This window comes from Denticeps clupeoides, chromosome 20 (genome assembly GCF_900700375.1).
Source record: "Denticeps clupeoides chromosome 20, fDenClu1.1, whole genome shotgun sequence".
Lineage (NCBI taxonomy): Eukaryota > Metazoa > Chordata > Actinopteri > Clupeiformes > Denticipitidae > Denticeps > Denticeps clupeoides.
Window position 1 is genome coordinate 3,493,518 of NC_041726.1, and position 20,892 is coordinate 3,514,409.

Below are 20,892 nucleotides of genomic sequence, written 5' to 3' on the forward strand. Positions count from 1 at the left end.
TGACAACTGTGTGAACATTTGGAGAGTGAAAAAATATGTTTTAATACTTTTTATGACAACGTTGAGGGGACTTTCCATAGTGTACAAAACATCTGCGCTCCAAACTGTATAGTCCTTGCTACTCTAGAAGAGTCAAGTGCAGTGTTGTTCACGGTTCATTCCACAATTAATGTTTTGTTCGTGGTGGTTCTGATGTTTCAGAATCTTCCGTAGATCTTCCATAGAATATTTGCTTCATATTCATAGTCATCACCTATTAAATGGTGTGGGTGCCCAGTTGATAGCTTCATTATCATCCTTGAAGACCACTCTCCCATCAGGACAGACATGTTTTTTCATGAGGGTGATCTCCCACAGCCACTTTGTATGGATTTGCATTGGACCTTCAGTCTGAGAGGACAAGAGGACCCACACCATCTCAGCAAAATTGTCACCCCCCACAAATTAGTTTCTCTGCTCATGTATTCAGGTTCCTCCTTCAATTTGTGACCTGTCTATAGTTCTCCTCAGACAAAAATGGTCTCTTTCAGAAAAATGCTTTGAGAGAGATACAAGTTAAATAAGAACACACGGGTAGGCATGAAGTGTCTTACTAAAGAGCTCGCTGACTTCCAGCTCTGCGCTCTTCACCGCCACACTGGCAGAGACAGAGTAGGGTACTCTCCCAGGATGCATTGCATGATATCATGCCTCTCCCTCCCCATACGGTCCCGTCCGCACAGCCTTGTTCCATCTCCTCGACCTGTGGCAGAAGCCGAGGGGAAAGGTGCTCCACCAAGTGGAGCGAGAACATGTCACGCGTGAGGGATGTTTGGGTCCACGTTACGTGCTGAGGTGGGTGTTTAGCTCAGCGTGGAACCAGACCTGGGGTCCGCGGGTGATGGGACGTGTACCAACACCATTTTTACGCCGCAACGTCAGCAGATCCGCCAGCCCCTGCTTCCCCTTCCACACGTGAGCCGACTTCGCAAGCGACCTGACTGCAGTTTTCCCCTTTTTTTTACACCATGGACCACACGGCTGAACATTAGGCTCTCATGTCCTTGGAAGGCTTGTTTTCTACCGTGTGTAAAATTCCGGGCAAAGGATGAAAAAAGAAAGGGATGAATAATTAAAAATCAAAACGGCGGCACGGAATTGGTGAGTAAACAGGGAATCAGACCCGTCCACGGTTTCTAAATTAGCCCGTGTGCGGGTGGAGAGGCCGCTTTCAGCTTGCCTTCGAGTGCCGTGTGAGGCGTCTGCCAGCCTGCACGTTTAGTCCCCGTCCAAAATGAAAAGCACCGACTGGAGCTACAAAGGACTGTTTGAGTCCTGACCACCGTCGGTCTTCTGGTTCTCCCTCCTGAAGTTTTCTCAGGGAGAGACCAAAACTTTAACGCTTTCCATTGACTCTAATGCAGCTACGCGAGAGACTGAACCAAAAGTAATCTCTGGGTCGAATTTAATTTCCTCAAAATCCTTCTGAAAAAGTTGTGCCGTTGCGCTAGATGCGTTGTTTTTGTTCGTTGTGTCTTATTTCCATTTGGGGAAATGCTTCAACTCCACAACATTTCGAAGCAAAATGTATTTTCTTCTCCATGCAAATCCATGCAAATGTACAGACGCCAATCTTAAAGCGAAACTTTGTCCCGTATCCTCATGTCACTTCGTGGCCTCCTTGGCCCCAGGCTGGAGGTGGCCATCATCCGAACACGATCTGACTTGCCTTGTGGTTTTGATATGTTCCTTCTTTTTCCTTATTAGCTTCACTGTTGCTTTATTTCCTCTCCTTCGGCATAATGTTTATGTCCTGTGCTAAAAAGGACTGCATTAAAACCATCCTTAATCACTTTTAACATTTTGATTCTTGAGTACATTTGGAGACAACTGCTTTAGTACTTTTGCTCAACAGAAGTTCTACGTGAAGAGTTGTTTTTTTTTTTAACGTTTATTTTGACTAATCTGTCATTTCTTTGACATGCATGATTTGTGCATGACTAGGAGCAGTGGTGGCCTAGCGGTTACGGAAACGCCCCCGTAATCAGGAGCTAGCAGGTTCAAATCCCAATCTGCCAAGGTGCCACTGAGGAGCCCACTGCTCACTGCTCACTCAGGGTGATGGGTAAATGAAGAGGACAAATTTAACTGTGTGCACCGTGTGGTGTGCTGCTGTGTATCACATGTGACAATCACTACACTTTAAAACTTTTGTGTAGTTGAGACACTGTAAATCGATTATTTGCCTTGAGCGAGTTATTCTGAAGCCACCGACACCGCTTTTTTGTAGGCCTATTAACGGGAAATGCGCATTGTGTTTTGCCGTGACTTGTTCACACCGAGTGACCGTGCCGTCTGGAAAAAAAAAAAGAAAAACGGTAATTATCCCGGTGTACCCCGGGACTTGGTCGCGCGGTAAACTCACAGAGCCGCGATTCTGAGCCTCGTGCTGTTTGCATGGCGTCGGCCGTGGTCGGGAATGGATTCCGCCGAGCTGACTGGACATAATGAGGTATCGTCGCGGTGCACTCCACTCCCCAGCTGCTGCTGCGGAGACCTGAAAGCCCGCCGTAATGGCCTTGTTTGTACCTGTGCTCCACGCTTGTGTTATTTAATCACTTTCGTCCAACTTATTCACGAGTGCCTTTCTCCCCCGGCAAAAGCAATCAGGCGCAACATTGTAAACCGGCGAAACTTTTGTGAAGGAGGGAGCCATTCGGGCTTCTTTTTGATCCGCCGGCAATAAAAATGAGCGGTAAAATACAAATAACGTGGCAAAAACGGCTTGAATACTCAAAACATTTACACCTTTTAATAAGCCTCCCGATTATCCCTAGTGTAATGCATTGCTAGAATTTGTCCTGTCAAGCTCAACGGACTTCATTATATCTGAGCCCATGTAGCCACGTCTTACGGAACACGTCAGTTTTGATTAAGCCCGTGGGCATTTATAGACCAAGCTTAGAGTTTCGCGTTCAAAGGTGCTTCTTCTGACATTCTGTTTTTTTTAAATACACGAGTTATTTGCATTTACAATAATTTAACCTTAAAATTGCATTGTTAACATTGTAAGAGATGAATATATATATATGCACACACTAACGCAATTCAACAACGTTTTAATGAACGTTGTGCGCGGTAGCGGAAGTAACGTTTTCCACAGTCCGCTGTGATTTGGTGAAAGACACAAGAAATGAAGCTTATTGGTGACATTTGCTGAAAGGTCGCGGTGATGGAACGAAATTACAATGTCGCACAGAATTCACAGGGGTTGAGTTTCTGTCTCGGCCGCAAAATCAACAGAATCGTGGAGGGATTGATTAATACTTTATAAAAAAGGTCGAAATGTTTATCAAAGTAGGTAAGTGTGTGTGTGTGTGTGTATAAATTCTTATTTTTATGATTTCATAAGAGAATATGAGCATCATACAGATCGTGATGCTTATGTGCGAACATCTCCTCTCGCTGGCCTGGCTCTTCTTTTGCTCACATTTGCTTGGTTGCCATGGAAACAGGCAAAAGTGCCACATGGGTCAGCACTGACGTTCCGCTTTTCCTCCCCTCTGCAGCGGCTTACATTGTTCTCGGCGAGAAGCGCAGTGAAACGGGGCGCACGCCTGTTTGTACGGGTAATTAGTGGGACGCTAATGACTTCCTCCGGCTGCAAAATGACACGATCAAAGCGGCGGACAGTAAATGAAGCTCCGTTTGTTGCGTGACGGTACAGTAAGAAGCTAGCCCGCTGTGGCTCGGCCCAAGCACGCGCTGCGAAGTCGCGCAAAGCGAGGTGGCCAATTAAAAGTCTGAAATAAACGTACAGTCCCATCACCTCTGGGAATCCTGGCAAAACAGTTCCTTAAGCACGCTGATCTAATGAAGAATAATGATGTGCTGTGTAATGTCATTAGCGCGTTGGAAGCCCGCATCTCGATGTGTGTTGGGTGAAAAGAAAGACGAGGAACTGTTTACAGAATATCGGGTCTACATGAACACACTGGTATATCAGACGTTCTTGTAGGGTGGTGGTGGCCTACCCCACTTACTACCATCGTGTCCCTGAGCAGTCTCCAGTCACCCTGAGTGTCTCCAGGGGGGGACTGTCCCTGTAACTACTGATTGTAAGTCGCTCTGGATAAGGGCGTCTGGTAAATGCCGGAAATGTAAAATGTCAGATTTAACTCATTTTCCTCTGAAAATAGCAAAAAAAGAAATAATGAGCAAATGGGATGCTGTTCCTCCCCTTCATGGTGGAAGTAGATGAATATAACCCTTCGTGTTACACCTCCACCTGACCTATGCGCCACAGATGAAGCCTGAATGATGAAACCTGGAGACCTGCAGAGCAGAAGCGGGTGTCAATTTTGGAGAGCACTATTTGGTAGAAGAGTGCGGATGCTGCCTGTCTCTTCCTGGCACGGGTTTCAATCACTTCATTCTCAACTAGTATCGGGGGATCAAAATATGACATGACGAAAAGTAACACTAAAGAAACCATATTAATATAGTACTGCATCCAGCCACCAGGGGCACTAGACCGTTGGCTCACTTTTTAGTTATTTATGGTGTCCCAAAGCCACCAGAGGCTAACAAATCTTTTTTGTTAATCATTGGTTAACTAATAAAAAGAATTGTGACATTATAATAGGTTTACTGACATTATAATAGGTTATAAAAGGTTATGTTCGTTTGTAAGTTACAAATTTGACTCCTTCTCCTGTTTGCAGTCCTGTTTGGGCAGTTCGTCCTGTTCCAGACCTCGCTAAACGACGTGGTGGACATCTACGATGGGCCGACCCAGCAGTCGGCGCTCCTCTCCTCCCTTTCTGGCTCTCACTCGGGTGAGCTACGCATAGATATGCAGACACACGTAGCCTATACGACATCAACACACCAAATTCAAATTTTATTTGTCACATACATAGTCATACACGATGTGAAATGCTTTTAGCGACTGCTACAGACCACAGTATTGCAAATATTGCAAGTGTACAATGAACCAATATGCAAATATTGCAAACATAACCAAATCTTACACTTTTACATCTTTAACATAAAATATGTGTAACTGGTAGGGTGAAGGTGTGCAAATGAGTGAAAGACAATGTTTAAAAAAAGAGCCATAAAAAAATTTGGTACAAAGTGACATTAATATACCCACAGAAGTTGCCCATATTATCACTATTTGGCTGCCCTACCATTTAGTACGTATGCTTACAGAGACGCACAACCTTCAGTCACCAGCTTTTATTTAAGAGATCAAATGCCCCACCCCACCCTCACCACCTAGACTATTAAAGTGGCACCGCATTGTAATCAAGGGCCAAAAGAGAACATGGCGGACTAGAACAAGTGCAGATGAAAAGCCGTTAGTGCTATGGACTGAGACGAAGAAGGGTGGGGATGAAAAGGGGGGGGTCGGCGAGCGATCGATACCAGACCGGCGGCCCCGATCAAAGCTTTTCCGCCGCCGTTCGGAATATCCGGCGCAAATGCAACATCGCGCCGGCTCAGCTCATGAAAGGCTAAAGAGACAAATGAAGCAAAAGAGGGAGATCAAAGGCACAGATATGAAGGCCTTTCCTGTCTGCTGATTACCCAAACGTGGCATCTCCAAGTAGTTGGGGCAGCTTACGACTGTTCAGATGGTACAGAAAAAGCGCGCTGTGAGAGGAAATGGCTTTTCTGATTTGTATTTTTTATTTTTTATCTTTTGACAGGGGAGTCACTGCCTCTGAGCACGGGCAACCAGATCACCGTCAAGTTCACGACAGTTGGGCCGGAGACGGCTAAAGGATTCCACTTTGTTTACCAAGGTAGACGTATTTTCAGCCCCGCCCACCGACCTGCTTACCATAATCCCATTCTCCTAAAGCCGAGGCGGGCTGTGAACACTTCGTGCCCACCTGCTTTTTTTACAGGCCGTGTAACTGTCACTGTAAAACGATAAGAGATGATCAAGGGCAGTATTTCAGTGGAGGGACCCGTGAAGTTTGTTGCTTTTGGGAACATCAGAAAATTAGTTTATTAGTAGTTTGTTGGACTATTAAGAACCGAATTTTTCTTTTTGCTGCGCTATCAACAGGCTTGCGGTGCTTAGTATCTCGGAGCTTGCTTTCTTGGGACCTTGAGAACAAACGTACAAAAGCATTTGCCTTCATTTTAGTTTCACAATTTTTTTGTGATTTATTATGGCTATAGCATCCTATTGTCACTCTTGCTTAATTTTAGGTGAAAAGGTTGTAGGTTCTAGTCTAATATTATAAGCACTAATCATCATAAGCAAACAGTTTCCATTAGATATAAGCAAGTCTTGGTTTATCTATTTATTTTTTTTAAGCTTAATAAAAAGTAAGTGCATTGCATCTGTATGTCTCTGAGAATAAATGTAAATTGATAAAATTATATATATATTTTTTTTTCCATAGAATATAACAGAAGATAATAGTGTTTGGATAAGTTCATATTTCTGCTTATGTGAACCTAACTTAATTACAGGAGCAAACAGAATAAATGTGAAAATACAATAAACTTTACACGGCATCTTACTTTCGCCACTCCCGCAAAAAAAAAATAAAAAATAGCCTCCAAAAGGCCCTCAAAGAGGCCCTCCAGATGATGCGCGGCGGTAAATGTCACGTCCTGCAGCGCTTAGCGGCTTCTGGACGAAGCCCGAATCCCCTCACGCCCGCCGGCCTGCTGGGCTGCGCATGCAGAGTGTCTCAGCGCGGACGCCCCACGTGTCCTCCGACTCACCGCAGGAATTCTGGTCGCTTGACCCCGGCCTTCTCGCTCGCCGGTTATCGGGCCTTTTTTCTGGGACGCTCCCCGCGTCCTGAATAAATCGGACGGCTGGGCACGAAGGAAGCGAAGGCGCGGGCTGCTTTTGAATGTTTCATTTCGGCGTTAGAAAACCGGCAAGGCGCCTCGTTTTTTGTCGGTGACGGTGCCAGCAGCGCCGGCCTCGCCAGCCTCCGAGCCCGCGGCCAAGACCGGGGTCGCTCGTTCCCGCGACAAGACACGCGGGAGCAAATGAGCTGGAATAACGCGCACGGAGACGCTCCAGTTGAGGCCGTCCAAGGCCCCCGCGTGCCGGGCAACTGCCGGCTAGCAGTTCGGCTGAGTTCGTGCCGGTTTTAAAGTTCTCCCGATGTCTCCACAGCCGTCCCACGGACCAGCGCCACCCAGTGCAGCTCGGTGCCCGAGCCGCGGTTCGGCAGGCGCATCGGGAACGACTTCGCCGTGGGCGCGTCGGTGACCTTCGAGTGCAACCCTGGCTACACCCTGCACGGCTCGCCGGCCATACGGTGCGAGAGCGTTCCCGACGCGCTGGCACAGTGGAACGACTCTCTGCCCAGCTGTGTCGGTGAGTGGGACGAAACGCCGTGCCGATGCCGTAAAACATGGCCTGGGACGCCATCGTTAGCCTCCTTTGCCACGTTTTCGCCTCTCGGTTGTTCGACCATGACGCTTAAACCACCAAACCTGTTCTCATCGAAGTTCTTCCACCCGTGTCAATATTAAACACAGCAGCAGAGGACAGCACAGCGAAATGTGTCCTCTGCTTCTAACCAACACCCTCAGGGAGCAGTGGGCAGCCACGATCCGTGTCAAAAATGTGTTAATATTTGTTGAGATATGTGTTTTTTCAAATTATATTGTACCAGACTGCAATTATTATTATTATATATTTTTTTTTTTTTGCTGTTGCTGGGCCTTCAGCATAGCATTAAAGGGGCAGTGGTGGCCTAGCGGTTAAGGAAGCGGCCCCCCGGGCGCCTGTCATGCTCCCCACTGCTCACTCAGGGTGATGGGACAAATGCAGAGGACACATTTCACTGTGCGCACCGTGTGCTGTGCTGCTGTGTATCACAAGTGACAATCACTTCCCTTTCACTCACTTTAAAGAACTCGACCCAGTTAGAGAACCAAAACAGGCTGTTTGGGCCGGATTAATTCTCCCCAACGCCGTTGCGATCACACCAAGCAAATGAGGTAGAACAACGCGCACAGACACGGGCGTTGGGTTGCGTCGAGGTCTGGTGACTGCGATGGTGGACGATGGTGGACGTCCATCCACCAACCATCCCGTGGCGCCTATCATCTCGGAGGCCACCATTCTGCGCCAAATGGACTTCACAGCTTAGATTTCGAATGGCGAAACAAACGTGGAACGGAATCAGATGGTTCCTCATAATCCAAGTTCAAACCACGTTGAGAATCCGTCAGAGAAGCCGTCTCGCCGCAGGTTTGGGAATTCTCCTTGATTAGCCGATCTCGCGGCCCATTCCTTATATCAGTGCTAAAATATGAATGACTCCAAAATTGCTCGGAAGTGAATTTGTTCAATAATTTAAGTGTCTGACACGGATATATTGAACGTTCCCACCGGCCCCGCCCCGCTCGCTCCCATGCACCCGGAGACACAGCCGTTTCCCCCCAACGCCAGGCATCAATCACCGTGTCCCCACCTGCTTTTAGCTGCTTTAACAAACTGATCGGCATCGACCTCTAGATTATCCCGTTGTCCTTGGCAGATAGCATCGGACCTGTGCAAGGACCACCGCCAAAAAAAAGAGAGAGAGAGAGAAAGAAAGAAAAAAATGTCCTGCCGCGCTATAGATACCGGCCCGGGCTTTTGATATTGACAGATCTGTTCTTCGGACAATAGTTGGCAGGCCTTCAACAAACGAGAGAAAATTATACGTCCTCGCGTCTCCGCAGGGACAGAGGCAAAATGTCGTGCCCTTCTTTTGTTGGCTCAAGCCGTTGACAATATTCATTGTCTTCTTTCGTGTTGTGTTTTTACTTTTTCTTCAAGTGTCACGTCAAATATCAAGGAAATATGTCGCCATGGGCAAAGGTATTAAAAACTAACAGCTTTGTCTGATCTAATCGTGAAGCTGTCATTCCCGGACCGCCGCTATTTTATAAGTGGGCATCATTGCAAAATGATCGTTCAATCGTCGGAAGTCACATCCGCAATCGAAACTAAAAGTAGCACGGTCGCCGAGCCCTACCTCGCCCACGCCCGTGTGTCCCTTCTCTAAAATATCCGTCCTTATCTGTCATCACAGGCCACCCAACTACTGGTTCAGTCCTTAGTAATCTCACGACTGGACTACTGCAACTCCCTTCTAGCTGGTCTACCACTATGTACCATCCAACCTCTGCAACTCATACAAAATGCAGCAGCACGACTAATCTTCAACCTTCCCAAGTTCTCCACACCTCCCCTCTACTACGTTCCCTCCACTGGCTCCCAGTAGCTGCACGCATCAGGTTCAAATACTGATGCTGGCCTACAAAGCCAAACATGGAGTAGCACCATCCTACCTCACAGCCCTTATTACACCTCGCACTGCACCTCGTTTACTCCGAGCCTCCAGTACTGCTCGCCTGGTCCCTCCATCTCTGACGGTAAAAGGAAGACGCTCATCTAGACTCTTCTCCGTCTCGGCCCCTCGGTGGTGGAATGAACTTCCCCTCGAGGTCAGAACAGCTCAGTCACTGAGCACCTTCACACGGCAGCTCAAGACCTTCCTCTTTAGAGAATATTTAGATGAACTTGTAACCTTCTTCTTGTCTGACTTCTGTATAGAAACTAGAACAGAGTGAATAAAAAGATTGTATTCATAGTTGGGGGTCCTAGTGAACCAGAACTGATCACTTCATCCATGGTAACATGGAAGCACGTTGTAAGTCGCTCTGGATGAGGGCATCTGCCAAATGTCTTAAATGTAATTGTTGTCACCCTGGACGCAGGTTCAAAACGACCTCGCCAGGTCCCCAGAGCTGAGCAAAGGCCCCCCCTGCCATCACGTCACTATCTGTAACGCCCCCTGTGTGTGGATTTGCTTCGCAGTGCCGTGCGGAGGGGTGATGACGGCGCGGAGGGGGACCATCCTGTCCCCAGGTTACCCGGAGCCCTACGACAACAATGTCAATTGCGTGTGGAAGGTCTCCGTGCCCGAGGGCGCCGGAATCCAAGTGAGAGCCAAGCTTGTTTGAAGTCGCCCGCGCTAAACGTTCGAGATTAAGAGTGTCAGGGGTGTGTGGGAAGAGTTAAAACTTTGATAAAAGGGAATTCTTAATGCAAGATAAATATTAATGGGCAAGTGTTTAATTTAGAACTTTTGCAACCTGAACTCGCCTGCCTTCCTCTGGCTTTAGGGGCCGCTTATGGAACTGACGTTGCGTGCATGGCTCCTCTGTACGTTTTTTTTTGGGTTCGGGGACAAACTGGATCTCCTCATTTGCTTGTTTGCAGATTCAGGTGGTGAGTTTCGCTACCGAACACAACTGGGACTCGCTGGAGTTTTATGACGGGCCCGACAGCAACGCTCCGAGACTTGGAAGCTATTCAGGTAAAAAAGTGACATATCTTTTTCTCCGTTTCGAAACTTTCTTCGCTCAAAGAGTCGGCCATGTGTGTGCAGCATCTCCCCATGTTTCGTCACGGTGACAGTTACATAAAACCATGACTATTATTGTCTAGATTTGCAGGACCTTCCAAAAAAAAAAAGGTCATCATATCTGGAGGTAATGGCTGGAGGCAGGAGGCTAAACCTCGCTTTAGAAGAACCAAGAAGCAGAAGACACTATATGATTAAGACGGGAGGTCTTTTGTTATTCCTAACTTAGCCAGCATCGGGAATACGACTCTGGACCAAACTGACTTTTCATGGTCAGACATCATCATGCATCAGCTCAAGTTCTGTTTCTTGTTGAGGTTTGAGGAATAAAAAAAAAAAGATGGTTTTTAATATTACCCTAACATTTTTTTTTTTTTTTATCCCATAATCCCATAAACCGTGGAGGAGGCTTTACTAAAAAGCCACCAAGCACCTGTCACTGTCTCTCAGCCAATCTATAAGCACAAAGAAAGGAGTCGAGGAGCCGGACACAAGGGTCCAAAGAACTCCTGGTCATAATATCATACAGAAACAGTTTAGAAATGGGATGGATGGACGGATAGATTTCAAAACGTGAAAATCAAATCTGCCGACTACTCAAACCCACATCTCTAATAGACTGCAAATAGATCCGCGCAATATTGCCAGCACAAAAACATAATTAACACATCAGCGGGCACCCGGCGCGGAGACGCACTCCGGGTTTCTCCGTTGTCTTTCGCCGTCTAAACGAATCCCCAGGTCTTCGGTGGCGATCGAATCGGGGTGAGCGCCCCCCATCGCTCCGTGGCTCTTTGTTAATAAACAAAGGCGCCAGTGGTGGCGCGTCGATGCGGCGTGCCTGTCAGGCGGACACTAATGCCGATGGGTCAATGACCCCATGGGCGGACGGGGGGACGGAGGAGGCCGGTAATGAGGTGGTCCCATTGAGAAGCCTTTATCTGGGTGACAGCAACATGGCACCTCGCTCGCCGTTACAGGCGATCCCTCCCTCCGAGCTGCTCTGGCAGCCACTTAATGATGGGCCGGTGGAAAGACCCGGAACAATGGTGGGTAATTGAGAGAAGGCTCGTATGAGGGGGTCCCTTGTGCCTTATTGGCGTCGCTGAGGTGACGGTCTAGCGCTGTCCCTGGCGTCTGCATCATGCGACCAGTTGGCTCTGTGCGGCAGCAGCAAAACGTTCCGTTTAAACTTCCTGCTAATTTAAAGTGATAAAGTGAAGTGACTGTCACTTGTGATACACACGGTGCACACAGTGAAATGTGTCCTCTGCATTTAACCCATCACCCTGAGTGAGCAGCGGGCAGGCATGACAGGCGCCCGGGGAGCAGTGTGTGGGGACGGTGCGTATTCAACCTTCTGAATACGGGACCGCTAGGCCACCACTGTGCCAGTCCCCCCCTGCAGACACTCAGGGTTAAGTGTCTTGCTCAGGGACACGATGGTAGTAAGTGGGATTTCTGGTTCAAAGGCGAGTGTGTTACCCACTAGTCTACTACCAACCTTGGATTCTGCATGTGCCCTGGTTCTCGAACGCAGGCTTTAAACCGCCGTGGCCTTTACCACTTACCGTTTTCCACTCCTCTGCACCGTGTTTACAAGTTTTATGAGGAGGACTTTGCTTTTATGTAAAAGTGGGCAGGCCGCGGGAGCCCGTGAAAGCCCTTTTCTGAGGGTAGCTGCAAATGACGTCCCTCTCCCCTCCTCGCCTCTGCCCCCCTCTCTGCTCCGCTCCAGGGACGACGATCCCCCCGCTGCTCAACACCACGTCCAACAACCTGTACCTCAACTTCATCTCCGACATAAGCGTGTCCGCCGCCGGCTTCCACCTGGAGTACACAGGTACACCGCCGCCTCCCCCACAGCTCCCGAGGGGTTCAGCCTCGGCACTGTTGAGGTTCCAGGTGCTGCTCATTCAGCCACGCTCAGTCCAATTCCAACAGAAAGCTCAAATAAATCCTTTCATTAACTTATATTTGAGGGGGGCACTGTGTTGCCAACGTTTGTGTTAATTAATGGTCTGGTTTTAGTGGCTTGGTGCTGAATATTCATTTTTCATAGGCCAGTTATGAAATGCTCTGTCCGCACCAATAAGTGCCCTTATTGGTTAATGATGTCCTCACATCATGGCCTGGTGTTGGTTAGCTGCCGTTTGTTTTATGTAGGCTATGTCTTGGCTTTTATTTTAAGCGGATATGATAATTAATATACGAGACAAAGATTTATTTGTGTGATCTTTTTTGGAAGTCATCAGCTATATCTACCAGCGGTTAAATCCTTTGCTGGTAGGAGTGGCATTTTTTGGATAGTGATCTATAGGGGCTTAGCATCAAGCATAAATGGTGAGAATCATAGTATGTGACCTTCAGTTACCAGATCTCAACCAAAATGCGGGAGGTTTTAGACCAAAATTTTAGTTTTTCTGCTTTTCTGATTTTTTTTATTAATTTTTTTTTTCTGTTCTGTTACCCTCCATCCCGATCCGAGCACCAACCCCTTTCCCTTTTGAAACTCATTTGTTTGTTTGTAGCAGTGGGTGGAGGGAAGAGCAATTTCTGTCACTTTGTGGAGCAATCATTGCCACCTTTGAAGGACAGGAATTTTTAATAGTTTATCAACTGACATACGTCACTCGGCACTCTATGATGCTCACTCTTTTGTGCCTCCCACTCACATTTAGATTTGTGTGTGTGTGTGTGTGTGTGACCTCTGTTTGCTCTGATAAAAAGATGCTGTTCTGTTGTATTTAGAATTCTAACTTTTCTCCCTTTTCAGCAATTGGGTTAGAATCCTGTCCAGAACCTCAAATTCCGAATTATGGCGTCAAGATCGGGGACCGCTACATGGTGGGAGACGTGGTCCAGTTCCAGTGTGAGCAAGGATACTCTCTGCAGGTGAATCAGCGTAAAATTTTCTTTGCCCGTTTTATTATAAGCTACATGGCACATTTTATCTTCATGTATTTTTGCTTTTTTTTTTTAGGGGAATGCGTACATAACCTGCATGCCAGGACCAGTGCGGAGGTGGAACTATCCTGTACCGCTCTGCCTTGGTAGGATCACAATCACTGGGCCTAATACACTTGTTTCTGCATCAAACTGTTCTACAGTGGCCTGTATCGAGTTTTAATTCTGTTGGGGCTAAAAAAATACTGTCAGAATTAGTACAGAAGTTCATATGCACAGGACATTTTGTGAGGTTTTTGGGGATAGCTATTATGCTAAACCCTTTGCCAAATGTATGAAATCTAACAAGCCCATGTTCACACGATAGGCACAATGTCCAGGCACAATAATGTCCAGAAAGTGTTGACATATACTGTTTTGTAGTTCACCGACTTTTAGTAGTGTGCAAAATTAATCAATTTATGATGCAAATTGGATGTCTTATTACCAACAGCTATAAGAATTATAAATAATAATTTTTTTCATTCTAACTTGGCTTTTTTAAAAATATGTCGATCTGGCTTTATATTAGGAATTGACAATTGAATATATTATACATAATCATTGTATGACTAGGCAGACGCTAAGAAGAAAGGTTTACTTGCTTGACTGGTTCCGTGAATGCACACAAGATGATTTATTTGATTGAATTTATTTATTTCCATCCAAAATATCTTGTCATGATAAGTCACAGACTCAGAGACTCTGAAATTACCATTCGGAGGTAAACGCTGCAAAGCCCAGCTGCAAACCCCAAAGAACGCATTGATTTTGCAGCCGCTCCTCGGCTCTACTTTAATGTAGACGCTCCCCAAACTAACGTGCACCTTTGATTTTTTTGTCCTAATTACAATGATGAAAGTCTCTCTTGTCTTCCGCCACCTTTAAAACAGCATATAATATCGCTGTCATATTAATTCTGGATGTCTGTAAATATGTTGGTATTGAATGAATTGTTTTGTGCTTTCAAGTCAGTTTGAACTAGCTTTTTTTATTATTTATGAAATACCATAGAGAGTTTTATGCATTATAATAATGACATAAATGCTCATGTGTCAGACTTTTAACATTTAACAGTTTAACTGGAGAGCGGTTTGTAGTGCCATTGAGTAAAACTAAATCCAATGTGGTTCCTTTTTTTTTTCACCTCCTAGTTATTAATAAACCGTTTCGTAGGAGATTTCACAACATGACAGCGGTTCTGAGCCCATCCAAACTCACTCAAGCTGTTCAGCAGCAGGATTTCAGCAAGGCTGTGGGATGTTAGAGGCCTCGTCTCCCTCAAACGTCAAGAGCTCATCCGTCACAGAGAATTCCAGAAAGCTTTTTAAAGTAGCAGTTAGGGTTGAGAATTAAGGCGTCAATATCCATGTCTCACTGGTAGCTTCTTACTCTTTTTTTTTTTTTTTGTAATAAAGGACAATGAACGTAAACGGGAGCCATTTCAGTTCAAACGTTTCCTTCACTTTTTAATTCACTGGCACCCTGATAGAATGGATCTATTACAGTACATTTTTTCGAAGATGTCTGTTTGCCAGCTGATGTGTTCATTTCATTTTCGTTCGCACAGCCTGACAAAATATATGATGGATTTTTGCAAAAACTAAAAAAAACGTGAGAGTGCGACTGCATCTAATGCTTATGTGAGGCTAGAGCTGGGTGAGGTTCCTTCACTTTTTCATCTAACCCTCCGCCAGCCCTCTGACTCTCCAGCAAAAAAACATCTCAGTCTGATGCTTTGGCTGTCAGCAGCCAAAGCGTCCGGATCAGGTTTGTGACCTCTTTGTCTCTTCTCAACATGTACTGCATTAGACCCACCATTTACCCCAGAATATATGGGTGTGTACCAGACTGACGGCTACATTTACACCTGAACTTGGCTCGCAGATGCTGCCTCCATGTTTATCTACAGTACAGGCCAGATGTTTGGACGCACCTTCTCATTCAATGTGTGTACTTTATTTTCATGACCATTTATGTTGGTAGATTCTCACTGAAGGCATCAAAACTATGAATGAACACATGTGGAGTTATGTACTTAACAAAAAGTGGAGACCTGGTCTCCACAGTCACCAGACCTGAACCCAATCCAGATGGTTTGGGGTGAGCTGGACCCCAACAAGTGCTAAACACCTCTGGGAACTCCTTCAAGACTGTTGGAGAACCATTTCAGGTTACGACCTCTTGAAGCTCATGGAGAGAATGCCAAGAGTGTGCAAAGCAGTAACCAGAGCAAAGAAACTAGAATATAAAACATGTTTTCACTTATTTCACCTTTTTTTGTTAAGTACAGAACTCCACATGTGTTCATTCGTAGTTTTGATGCCTTCAGTGAGAATCTACGTAAAAAAAAACGTAAATGGTCATGAAGATAAAGAAAACACGTTGAATGAGAAGATGTCCAGACTTTTGGCCTGTACTGTACGTTAAGTCTTGTGTGAAGCTGTTTTACTTGAACTTTTATGGGCACTATTAACAGATGTCTACAACAGACAAAGGTTGATTCACGTGAAAAAGGTAAAATAAAAATATGATCCGCTTGCTAGGTATATGTGTCATAAAGAGGAGAAATGAAATACCCTGTCTTTATTTTTGTCAGCCACATCACAAACAAAATAGGAGGAGCCCACGGCGATGACTCGAACCCCCTCCCATCACATCCACAATCTACCACAAGCTAGTTTTTTACACCCCTGGCAACACAGAGGACAGAAACCTGGATGCTAATTCACCAATACGGTCTCAAGAAATCTTCAGATGCCAAAAGGAATGTGCCGACAGATTATCAGCATTTATTCCTCTGACCGTTGAACAACTGAATATGGCGTTCGCGTACACACACAATATTTTATGTTACGCTTCCAAAATTGCCTTTAAAATAAATGGCACGTTGGTATATGACGGTGTCACAGCCAATACACCTCCAGCCCACCAGAGAGCACCAGACCAGACAGAGAGACGGCGACCCGGAAGCGGAAACGAGAGCGCTCTTTGAGTTGAATCTATTCCCCAGAGACGCTAGCCTTGTTTTCCCACGCCCAGCTGACTAGAATCCACGACCACGCCCCTTGCCTGTCCCTGACCACGAGCCTTGCCTGCCCCCTTTATTACGAAGATCTACTGACGGATTCCAACTCGACACCACGACCTTCGCCTGCCACCGACACTGAGTTTGCCTGACCCTTGTAAGAAGACGATCTCCCCGTTACCCCCCACGAAGCCCTAGTTCCCTCCACGATTCCACTCCCGTCCCAACTTACCTCCGGCCTCCCTCTCCCCGACCAAACGCTTCCGGTCCTCCTCCCCAGCGCGTCCTATGTCTGCTCCCCGTGCGACGACTTGTCCCCTTGCTCCCAGCATGCCTGCAAATGCGTCCCCGAACTCCAGCAGTGACAGACGGATAATTCCGTCAGATTCGATAGGCCGTCACATCCGGCACGCGACGCCGCTAATCCGCGGCGGCACCTGCACCACGAGTGGCAGCAGGAAATTGCCGGTGTCCGCTGCATTACTGCGCACTCCGTAATTGGCCCCTTCTCCACGTTTCCCTGTCGAATTAACAGCCACTGGCGTCCGAGACAGCGAGTGGCACCGGGGGCCCGTTCGTTCTCATTCCATTAGATTCAATTACATCGGAAAGCACTGACCAGAATGGCGGGTGCAAAGGTCAAAGATACTTGTCGCATTTGGGCATGGCGTGCTGAGATGATTTTTGCTCTGTCTGTGTGTGTGTGTTTGTGTTTGTCTCCGTGTGTACATCGGACCACAGCCCACTGCGGCGGCTCCATGACAGAGGTCAGCGGGGTGATTCTGAGCCCTGGCTTTCCTGGCAACTACCCCAGCGGCCTGGACTGCGCCTGGACGGTCAAGCTTCCCGTCGGTTTCGGTATGTGAGCCCAGCTGGCGTGACGGACGTACGAGGCTCTGGCGGGAAAAAAAAACAAAGACTTTTACTTAATAAAAAAAGCTAATGGTGTAAAAAAAAAAGGGGGATTTAAAAAAAAACGTTTTATGTTGCTGCTACGTACGATTTCATGTGAATAACCGGACTTTTTATCAGTGTGAGTTATTAGACTCTTATGTGGCTGATTTCAAGTGAACGTCATGATATATATAAAAAAGTATTTCAGACAAGCGCTCTTACTTACACACGCACATGCACACACACTGCATCGTCTAGCACTTAACAATTTCCGAGTATGTTCTTTTTCTGACAAGTTGGACCTTATCGGGGCTCTTAGTTTTGTAAATGGAACGAGAATTGCTGGTGTCTTCCTCTTGTAAGTCGCTTTGGATAAAAGCGTCTGCCAAGTAAAGTAAAGTAAAGATATACCGTATAACAAAGGTTATTTTTCTCTGCTTGCGCTGAATACATACGCCAGGGATTACATGGCATTCCAGTTAAATATTATTATTATTGTTAATGTGGGGTGATGTGGCTATAGTGGCTGTAGTGCCACCTTTGTCCACCTCTTCTTCACAGTATCGCATCTTGGTTTTTTTAACACCCTGTTGACGAAGGGGTGCCAAATCGACACCACACAATGGACACGTGTTAGAATGGAAGTGCGATGACACTTTATTTGGCAACAACAGCCATTTTCTTTAGAGCGGCGCACTGGGCGAACTCAAGGGGCCGGTAAAAATGCCGCTCTCACAGATGTTACAGCCATAAATTCCCCTGTTTTTGAAGACAAAGCATTTGTGTGTGTGTGTGTGTGTGTGTATGAGCGTGGGCATGTATACATGAGCACACCAAGGACGAGTGCTCCTTGGAATGTGTGTACTTGTGTTCCTTTGTGAATGTTAAAATGTATAAGTATGCCAAGGACACTGGGTTCCCTGAGGGGGGTTTCTCAGTGTGTGTGTGTGTGTGTGTGTGTGTGTCAGTGCATGTGTGACCTGTATGTCTTAACCAGTCAACATGCCACAGCTGTGTGTGTGTGCTTGCGGTTTTCTAGGAATCTACCTGCAGTTTTCGAACTTCTCCACCGAGGCCATCCACGACTACCTGGAGGTGCGAACCGGCAACCTGGAGACGGGCACGGTGATCGACAGGTTCAGCGGGCCGCAGCTCCCCCAACCGTTCTTCAGCACCACCCACGAGACCACCTTCTTCTTCCACAGCGACTACTCGCAGAACAAGCCTGGATTTCAGGTCACCTACCAAGGTGAAACCATGCGCTCCGGAAACGTCCTCAACTCTGGACACAAGAATAATTCAAACAGAATATCTTACTTGGCGCGATCTGCCGGTATTCCGTTCTTTAGTGAATTTCCAGACTTGTATTTTACAAACACACACACATATCTCACAGTATTGTCCTCACAGGAGCCTGGAGGGGTCAAATGTCCAATAAAGGGCTTAGTATATCAACACACTACTAGCCAGCTACACTCCTGCACGCCTTTTCAGATCTGACTGAAAATCCCCTCTTCACGGGGTCTCCGATCCCAATCGACTCTGTTTTCCGTTGTTGTCCCTGGCTGGTGGAACAACTTGTCCTGCTCCATTCGACTAGCCGAGACCACTACCACCTTTAAGAAGCAGTTGAAAGCCCACTATTTCAGACAAATCTAACACTTACACACGCACGTGCGCACACACTGGACAAAATAAATAAAAAAAGAAAAATTTCTTTGTCCAGCACTTAACAATTCCCCAGCATGTTCTATTCCTGACAAGTTGAGCCTTATCAGGGCTCTTAGTTTTGTAAACTCAAAATCTATAGAAACCGAACGAGAATTGCTGGTGGATAAAAGCGTCTGCCAAGTAAAGTAAAGTAAAATAGTGTAGTAAAACAAAGCAGCTTTCACAGGAAAACGTACAGGACTGCGTACAGCGTACCATGTGACACAACGTTGCAGGTACATGAGGTGAGCGACAAAGTTCGGGTATTAAATTTAGCTACGTGGTATAATCCCCCGTAATTACGTGCACGAATCAAGAGAGAAGGTCGTTCAACATTGTGCCCGACGTGCACACAGCGAACCACATTCTGCAGCGAACGCAATGCGGTCGTTCCCCTCGGCCTCCTCGCGTCCGGGCGTTCCCCGCCCCCGCGCCGTCCCCTGCCGGGCCGTCCCCGCGCTGTCAACACGCCTCCAGCAGGTTGCGCTGCGTAAAACAGCCGCGACCTGAATGTCTTTAAAAACCATCTGTGGTATTTTGCGCTTCAGAAGAGAAAATGAAACAAATGGTATTATTTGTTTGTTTGTTTATTTGTTTGTTTTGTGTGTTTGTTTGTTTGTTTGTTCTTTAACAGCGTACCAGCTACAGAGCTGCCCGGACCCTCGGCCTTTCCAGAATGGGATTGTCATTGGCAACGACTTCAGTGTGGGCATGACCGTGTCGTTCGAGTGTCTGGCAGGCTACTCGCTGATCGGAGAGGCCTCCCTCACCTGCCTCCACGGGACCAGCCGCAACTGGAAGTACCCCGTGCCGCGGTGTGAAGGTGACGTCAGCGTCCTCGCCGCGCCTTCTCGCGACATCCGCTCAGACTAGCGACGGGCGGGTAAATGGATCGATGGATGAACATTTACGTTTTGACCTTTCAGCACTTTGTGGAGGCAACATCACTTCTATGAACGGCACCATCTACTCCCCCGGCCACCCCGCCGAGTACCCCAACTTTCAGGACTGCGTCTGGAACGTCAGGGTCCCTCCAGGAAACGGCATCTTCATCAACTTCACGACCCTCAGCACCGAGCCCATTTACGACTACATCACCGTTTGGTAAGAGGCCTTGTGCTGCACATGCAGATATTGAAGCACAGGGACAACTTCTACACAGAATCTGCCTGAGCAGTGACCGGTCCTATCAGACGATGGCTCAGAAATGTCACACATCACCACCTGCCTGAAAAGCCACTGAAGCTTCTTACTTGTACTACATTTTTCATTTGTATATGTATATTTAGAAATAATGTGGCAAGTAAATGGGGGTTCATTTAAAAAAAATTAAAAGCCTGATGTGCTGTGCTGCCTTGTATCACATGAGACAATCACTTCACTTTCTGGGGTCAGTGGTGGCCTAGCAGTTAAGGAAGCGGCCCCGTAATCAGAAGGTTTCCGGTTCGAATCCAGATGGGATTGTCGAGGTTCCACTGAGGTTCCATCCGCTGAGGTTCCACTGAGCAAGGCACTGTCCCCACACACTGCTCCCCGGGCGCCTGTCATGGCTGCCCACTGCTCACTCAGGGTGATGGGTTAAATGCAGAGGACAAATTTCACCGTGTGCACCGTGTGCTGTGCTGCTGTGTATCACATGTGACAATCACTTCACTTCAATTCTATTTCTATTTAGGGATTTTTGTCATTTTTTTTTACCAGAAGTGAAGGGAAAGTGAAGTGATTGCGATACACCGCGTCATTGCGATACACTGCAACACACACAACGAAATGTGTCCTCTGCATTTAACCTTCACCCTTGGTGAGCAGTGGGCAGCCATGACGATACCTTCATCAAGGGGACCTCAGTGGATCGGGATTCTAACCGGCAACCTTCTTTTGAAGTGAAGTGATTGTCACATGTGATACACAGCAGCACAGCAC

At 46.9% G+C, this 20,892-nt stretch overlaps 1 protein-coding gene across 1 annotated transcript in view; it reads left to right on the forward strand.

The window, feature by feature from the left end:
- The window catches only part of LOC114769910 (CUB and sushi domain-containing protein 3-like), a 324,749-nt gene that overhangs the window by 242,287 nt on the left and 61,570 nt on the right, over positions 1 to 20,892 (forward strand). Inside the window, 12 exon segments of the mRNA XM_028963275.1 lie at positions 4,704 to 4,817; positions 5,697 to 5,792; positions 7,139 to 7,342; positions 9,842 to 9,966; positions 10,247 to 10,343; positions 12,130 to 12,234; positions 13,168 to 13,286; positions 13,375 to 13,444; positions 17,107 to 17,223; positions 18,299 to 18,508; positions 19,604 to 19,792; positions 19,896 to 20,073. Of these exon segments, the coding sequence (XP_028819108.1) occupies positions 4,704 to 4,817; positions 5,697 to 5,792; positions 7,139 to 7,342; positions 9,842 to 9,966; positions 10,247 to 10,343; positions 12,130 to 12,234; positions 13,168 to 13,286; positions 13,375 to 13,444; positions 17,107 to 17,223; positions 18,299 to 18,508; positions 19,604 to 19,792; positions 19,896 to 20,073 (1,624 nt within the window).